This window comes from Poeciliopsis prolifica, unplaced genomic scaffold (assembly GCF_027474105.1).
Source record: "Poeciliopsis prolifica strain line A6 unplaced genomic scaffold, Auburn_PproV2 SCAFFOLD021, whole genome shotgun sequence".
In the NCBI taxonomy this organism is placed as follows: Eukaryota; Metazoa; Chordata; class Actinopteri; order Cyprinodontiformes; family Poeciliidae; genus Poeciliopsis; species Poeciliopsis prolifica.
Window position 1 is genome coordinate 496,821 of NW_026562396.1, and position 7,902 is coordinate 504,722.

General features: G+C 39.2%; 1 protein-coding gene across 1 annotated transcript in view; it reads left to right on the forward strand.

Moving 5' to 3' along the window:
* Window positions 1–7,084, forward strand: part of fam189a1 (family with sequence similarity 189 member A1) — an 81,990-nt gene extending 74,906 nt beyond the window's left edge. The window contains exons 6-12 of the mRNA XM_055045162.1: window positions 117–277; window positions 2,673–2,808; window positions 3,595–3,673; window positions 4,104–4,886; window positions 4,990–5,061; window positions 5,396–5,730; window positions 6,262–7,084. Of these exons, the coding sequence (XP_054901137.1) occupies window positions 117–277; window positions 2,673–2,808; window positions 3,595–3,673; window positions 4,104–4,886; window positions 4,990–5,061; window positions 5,396–5,730; window positions 6,262–6,465 (1,770 nt within the window). The 3' untranslated portion in view covers window positions 6,466–7,084. The remainder of the gene's footprint in view (window positions 1–116; window positions 278–2,672; window positions 2,809–3,594; window positions 3,674–4,103; window positions 4,887–4,989; window positions 5,062–5,395; window positions 5,731–6,261) is intronic.
* The last annotated feature ends 818 nt before the right edge of the window (window positions 7,085–7,902 follow it).

The following is a 7,902-nucleotide window of genomic DNA, read 5'->3' on the forward strand; positions in this document are numbered from 1 at the left end:
TATAAATTTTACTGAGTCTGTTAAGTAAAGTAACCACAAAGAAAAAATAAAACCTACGGATGTACTAAGTTAAGTAACAAAAGCCTGCTGATGGTTCTTTTTATGTTGCGTTTCAGTTCATGCCCCACAGAGCTCGAGCCTTAAACGCTGAGTGTATGACCCCCCATGGTACCATCCTGCATCAGACCCTGGACTTTGATGAGTTCATTCCTCCGATCCCTCCACCACCGTACTACCCCCCAGAATACACCTGCACTCCCTCAATGGATGGACAAAGGTGAGAACCATAATTCTGCTGCGTAATAGAAACATTTCAATTTATCGGCTTGAAAATTGAGACACAATCCCATTATGAAAGATGTGATTAATTGCCAACAGCAATAGCCAAGTTGTGATTGTTCAGCTTTTAGATTCGCTTTGTTGCTACAAATTCCTTACTAATTTAAAGTAATGCATTCAATTAAATGCTATCTAATAACAATTAAAATATATATATATATGCAAAGATTGTGCTTACCAGTCAAAAGCAGCCTAATGCAGTTAATGGAGGACCTCAGTTGAGGGGTGAACAGAGTCCTCTGAGTTCTCAGACATTCCATTAATACAAATGAAAGCAGGATGCAATTATTTTAAAACACTAGAGATTTGAGTCTGGACAGATAACAACAAGGGGGAAGCAAATGTGGAAGTAAAAAAACAGCAACTCCTGGGGAACCATTTGGAAACAAATCATGATTATTGTAAACGTGAGTGGAAATTGAGTCATACAGAGGTAAATATAGAGGCATGGCTCACCACACATCAGCTGTTATAATAGCATTAAAGATGAAGAAAATCCTGAAAAAATCTCAATATTGAATGCCTGTGAGGTTTTCGACCTCTTGCAGCTTTGGCATAAATCTGTGCTGAGACTAACATCAATATGAAAAGGAGAGAACACATAACCAAGATCCAGCAATGCCATGTGGGTTTTAGTTTATTTAATATAGGCTAAAATATAGAGATTACAAAAAATCTCCTATTTTCTGCCAGATTAAAATACATTTGGATACATTGTGGATAAACAGATGCCACATGCTCAGGATTCAAGAAGACAAGGGCAGTAGATCTTCATCAGAGTTGCAAATGTCTGAATCAGTGATTTAATTGGAGTTCATTTATACACATAGCCTGGTTCGAATTTCCTCTTCTGTGAAGGTGCCTGTTATGCTGAGTGAGGAAAAGGTTTTGGCACAAACTGTCTTGCGACGGATGCAGCATTTTATTCTGCAGGGTGCTGCTGAATCACTGTTTTAAAACAGCCAGGGTCTGCAATAAATAAATCCAAATGTTTAAACTCATCCCCTGCAGTTGAGAGACCAAACATTTGTCTTCTTATAAAACTAAAATCGCAACAAAAAGAGGCCCAGCTTAAATATATGGAAGAAAATCAGGAAAAGTTATACTTTAAAAAAATCGATTTCCAAATGGTGATAGTGTGTGGACAAAATGAAATAGATTACAACATAAGTGTATCCAGGTTTCTTTAAATGTTGCATTAAATTTCTAATGTTTTTTTTATGTTAAAAGATGTGATATGCAGCTATTTTTACTATGCAAAATGGTCTATGTGGTCTATGTACACAAATGGTGTAGCAGATTTTTGAGATTGTCAAAAATGTTGTATCGCTTGGAGTTTTCCTTCTCTGCTTTTTTTTTTTAGCATGCTAGATTTTAAAATGCTGGCAAGCTTTTGGAAAGCAGTGTTGAGGTAGATGTACTTTCTTGAGGGATCACATACAGAGACTGCTGCTTTTGTAATGGCAGCTGCATTTGCTTTGCTAAACTAATAGAATGAGCTAAGTCAACTTCAAACACCATCTCTGTAATAAATTTGGTATAAAATACCTTCAGCTCTCTCATTGTTATCTTAAGTCTAAACATAAATAATTAACCGCTCACCAAGAGAGCTAGAACAATATTCTTAATCTTACCATTTTTAATGTTGTAACACTTCATAATCAGCATTTAAGTCTTTAAAATCCTGAAGTTAAACAGCATTTTTACATTTTTTTATCTCAGTGTGACAATCACTGTGACCACTGGAGAGCTGGAGCATTTCCCCGTTAAGCCGCTCTGGATGATTAGATGACCCCTCCTCCTTATAACTCCCCCCATTTTGCTCAGTCTTATGAGCTAGAATGCCACAGCTGATGCTATTTGGCTGAAAGCCACATCTATTTGTCAATTATGCCATAAATATCCACAAGGCAGACGAAGCATTTATGGTGTCCCTACTGAAGGCCAGGGATGTGTCATGACATCATAACGGCTCAGATGGTTGGAGGAAGCTCAGGCTGTATTTCATGCTCTGCCGCTTTAGCTGAGAATAGGGTTGTAATTAAAAGATATAACGACACGCTTGGCTGCTTATTCTTAATTGGCACCATATAAAACAGAGGTGGTGTACACTGAATAGGGCAATGATATATATTGCCTGGATTTGAGTGTTTGAGACAAGAGGATGTCTTTCACCCTTTAGTTCTTTGACCAATATTCACGTTTATCAGGCCAGTTAAATGCTTACGAGCGTGCGACTGACTTTGCGTATTATCCATTATTTCTGCATCCCGTTTTTTATTTGTCTGTAAGAATTTTATCTGTTGCTACTTTCTGTTTTACCTCCTCGGCAGAGGCTTGCATCTGGACTTCCCACACTCTCCCTTCAGCGCCATCTATGGGGTGCCCATAAATAGCCCGGGAACCCTTTATCCAACTGACCTCCCTCCTCCTTATGAGTCTGTGGTGGGCCAGACCCCGGCCAGCCAGGTGAGGGATACACATGAAAGCAAACAAGTAGTAAAACCACAAGTCGGCTCTTTCCTAAAGAATAATTTTTTTTCAGTTTTCTTTTTTTCCCCCTTTTAAATTATGTACACAGGCCAATTAGCAAATATAGGGTTCTCTTGTAAAATATTAACACATTACAGATCAACTGTAATTCATGATAAAGTATTTTTCCATTATGTATGAAATCAACATGGGATATTTTTGAAAATGGGTGTATAACCTATGTGTTTAAATTATGCAAATGGAAAAAAGTGTAACTAACTTATGTGGTTTGTATGTCATTTAACAAATTGATCTTCCTTCGTAATGTTTGTGTAATTCAATACCAAAAGATTTTATTCCATTATTTGATTGTGTGTACAAGTCAAAAGCAACTATGATAGAAATCTGGTTTAGGAATCAAGAGTAGGATAAGTTATCTGAAACAGAAATACATAAGCAGGAGGCAGTCTAAGTGACATTTTCAGGGTATAATGATAAAAAAAAAAACATCCTAAAATCAGTCAGGCTACTTAAGGTTTTTTTAAATAAAGCTGTTGCCATGCAGCTCTATGTGCCAAATTGTTATGTTCTGAACTCGTGCCCCTTTCCTTTAAAATGAGAAATGAATGTGCGTTGGTGTGTGATAGAGTAACACTGCCCCCTACAGTCCAGTCAGTAGTATTGCGGGTTAGGAGCTTCACAGCTCAGTCAAAACAAAGTACTGCATCCCCCGACATGAAACGCCTGAGGCGTTTTTCAACTAATGATTTTGTGTTTTTTCAGGTCACCACCAGTATCGAGCAACAGGCCACCGAGTCCAGTCTGTGTGACAGAAACACCACAGCAGGATTCAGCACACAGGGTAACATTTCCACAGAACTAAGACTAATTGAATTTTATGAAAGTTGTGAAAATTGATCTCATTGTTAATATTATGTATTTTTACCTTTATTTTCAGTCATGTGAATACATTTATTAGTTTTTCTCTTTTTCTTATTCATATTTTGCAGTTTTTGTTTGTCATTTGTTTTTTTTTTTCCTTTTCCTTTTATAATTTTTTCATTATTTATAACTTCATGTATACACATATTTAAATAATTAATGAAATTATTTACTAATTATTTTTATTGTTTGATTAAAAAATATATATTTCAATCATTTTATGCTTGTTTTGGATTGGATTGTTATTAAATGTAGGTATTTTTATTACATGACAGATGAGCAATAATTACAAATGATTTTAAGTCATGCTGTATCTAATCTTTTTTACTTGTACTTAATGATAATGTCAGCCTCAGTTGACAGTGCATCGCTGATGGTGTCTGAGGTGGCTGACCAGGATCAGACCTGCTCTTCAGAGGACCTGTGCTCCCTGGAGGTGCAGGGCTCCGACTCGTCTCCGTTTGGCACCCTGCAGACTGCCCCCACTGACGGAAGCTGCACCAGCCTTGAACTTTGCACGCGTCTCTCTACCCGTTGCCACCGCGGCATGGCTCACACCGATGCGCGGCCCAGTGACACGGGATACAGCGAGTCCTCACACACCCAGGACTCCCTGGAACGCTCGCCGGATTGGTCCTCAGAAAACTTTAGCAACCTGGATCAGGAGTATTCTGCAGAAAACACACATCCATGCGAGGAACTGAGAGCTGCAATGCACATTTGTGATGAACTTGCCTCAGCCAAGCATTTACCAGAGGAGCCACCAAAAGCCCAGACACATTCCTTGATTAAAGCGAGAATGATGAGCAGGAAGCTCACCTTACCTGTAACTATCCCGCCACCGCCACAGCCTTGTTCCCCTACCTCAGTGGCCTCCTCTGGTGGAACTTCTGCCATCAGCCCTTTGGCTCCCTCTCTTTCTCCCTCTCCTCCCATCCGGCCACGAGGCCCCAGGCTGTGCTTCAGTGTTTGGTCACCCTCCTCCTCATTACAGCCCCCCTCCACCTCAGCTCAGAGTGGCCAGTCACCATCCGAGAGGCCTCGGGCGCTCAGAGCAGCAAGAAGGTATCGCAAACTGGCACGCATTGTCCGTTCCACCAGTGACCCCATCTCCTGCTCCACCACAACAGGAAGTACGTGCAGGAAATACTTTAAAGGATGTTTAGAGAAGTCAGTAAAGCGATCAGTTAGCTCTGAATTGAGGCTCATTGTAAAGTGTTTTGTTTCCCCCTGCAGGACAGAACTGTGGCTGCACCACTGGAACTAACCCGGCTGCTGCAGGCTCAGCTCGTACTTCTCCAGAACAGGGTAAGACAGTCCAAATGTTTTACATATCTACTGATGAAATGACATTCATACTCTTTAACTTTGGACATGTCATCAGTTTTGCATTGTTTTATAAAAAAAAATTAAAAGAAATTGATTTGTGTTATTTTTTTCTGCGTTAGGTACTATTATGTAAATAATAACAAAAAAACACTGCTTATGCCTTTTTCTTAATACAAGTCAGCTTCCTTAACCTTTTTTTTCCCTGTTACCTTACTTGATTCAATGCAACAAATTCTAGAGGGTTTGACATTCAATATTAGAAGTTGCAGTCATTTTCTGTGCTTTAAGAGTTTTTGCACGATTTCCTCCTCAGAGCCAAGAGATGTCTCATCAGAAGTAGTCGGAGCAAAGCCGGGCAATGTAGCTGTCACAAAGCAGCAGCAGCAGCAAAAGGAGGGCAGGAAAGTGGACATCCACCTTAAACCTCGATCCCTTCACATGCACCCCTCCCATGAGCGCCCACACTCACTGGCTGACCTTAAGATGTACAAAGACACAAAAATATTAGTGGCCAAATTCCTGGAGCACTCCAGCAGCAGTAGTCTACCTCCAGAAGTCCAGCAGGTTGTCAACAACATCAAGTGTGTGATCAAGTCAGACGAGAAACACATGGAGGAGGCCATCTTCAGTGCCAATGTCATAGATCAGGTAACCAGATTTGACTGTAAATATGTGGAAAGCAATTTTTGATGACAATATTATTATTTGAAAATAGAATAATATTCTAAAATAAATCATGAGGTGAGTTTTCTCTACTTCTGAGGATTCAGAATTTAAGTGAATCTAACATGAAAATTGATAATTAAGACATAAAAGGAGCTGATATTCAAAAATGTGATTTTCTATTATTCAGCTATTCTCACTATTGATTAAATAAATTCTATCCTGGATTGCAATCCAAGACCTTCTTACTTTGACTATGCATGCAGTACCATGGAACCATTTTCAGTGACTTACAAAAAAAAAAACTGTTCAAAAACTGCAGAGTATGAGCTGGTTTTTCTGTGGGGGACTTTGTTTTAAATTAAAGTCAGTCGTATGATGAAGGTCTTGTGAGACTTTATTTTCCCTAACACATTCAGGTTTCAAGGTTAGTTTTCTTCATGGAGGCAATTGTAGCAGAAGTACAAACAGCTCACCAAAGCTTCTCTCTCTTTGTTGTTGTTTTCATATTGCTAGGTCATGACCCAGCGCATCATTGGCAGCCCAAGGAAACGGGACCACGAGGACATCCATCTTCAGAGCTGCGGTGCTTTGAGTTCCTCCCCGTCCCCATCTATGTGCCGCTCAAAACATCACCCACAGAAAACCAGCTCTTCAACTGACCAACAGGGCTCCCCATCCTCTGCACAAGGCCTTGAGTGCAGAGAAACCATTCTCTGACCACTCGGATCAAGACTCTGAGGGCATTCCAATGTGCTGATGTTGCTGCCCTGTGTGGCAGATGTCTGCGGAGTAATTAATAACTCTCCAGACATTATGGGATCATTGTTTGCTCAATGTGGCTGCAGTACAAAGCATCTGAAGTGCTCCTATGCTGCTCACAGTGCCCTGTGAGATCATGCCAAGTCATCAGCAAAAATGGTAGCAAACTCCGTCAGAGCTTGCCAGTGTCTGTAGTGGCTTTTTTTTTTCCTCATCCAAAAGAAATAAAAGAATGTTTTTCTCCCTCAGGGGACCTTTTCTACTGAATTTCATCTCCTTATAAAGAGGAACTAATATCCCAGCTGGTAAGCCTGGATCCATGACAGACATTTAGAGAAATGTCTGTTGTCTGTATTCCTCTTGTCCTCATGAGAAACAAATGTGTCTGTACAAAACTGTGAACTGAACTGACAGGACGGACACTGCTGAACATTGTTTGCTGACTTGTGGAAATGTTTCTGATAAGGTGGTGAATATTTTGTGGTTCAAAAACATCACAAATGTTGATTATTTAACTTACCTCATTGTGCTACAATTCTTATCAGTGTTACAATAAAATATGCATTTTTAGTTTTGACTGAGTGTTTTTTTTTTTGTCTCTTTTTGTCTCTTTCTGTCTTTGTACACTGATGTAGTTATCTTATGTTTTTCTTTTACAAATTATACAATTTGTAATTTAAACATTTACATTACGAACATGTTTGTATGCTTATGGTATACAAACAAGAAGATAATAATAATAATAAGAAGAAGAAGAAGAAGAAGAAGAAGAATAACTAGAAAATTCATGAAGAAATTTAACCGGGGCCTGTCAAAGTGTGCCCGTCGATTTAAACCCAGCGTTCTGATGCTAAACATTAGCATCCATGCTAAAGAAAGCTGCAATGTCATCAATACAATGTGGAGAGTCACAAGCATGACTTACTGCATTCAGTATACTAAATATGGGTAATAAGTAAGGGAAATAGCTAATACCTCATGCAAGGTAAAAGGCTAATGTTAATGCTCTGCCTTGCTGTGCAAGGCAGAGCCCTATCCGGAGGGAAAAAGATCATGCAAGCTAATATCATTGCAGCGCCTGTGGCGCTGCATTAGCCACAAACAAATCTTAAGGCTTTTATTTTGAATTTTCATTGAGCTTGATTTTAAATTGCCAATCTAATCTCATGTGTAACAGTGATTGGATTAAATAACACATATAATGGTCAAAAAAGCACTTACTTGATGGAACAATTGTCAAGGCTTTTATTTTGAAAAATTTTTAAAGCTTAATTTAAAATTGCCACAGTAATTCCATGTGTAACAATAGTTGGTTAAAATGAGTTAGGCCCAAAACACAGGCAGTTCTAAAGTCCAGCTTTTTCCTCTGAGTTCTGCCATAGTTAGAACTACAGT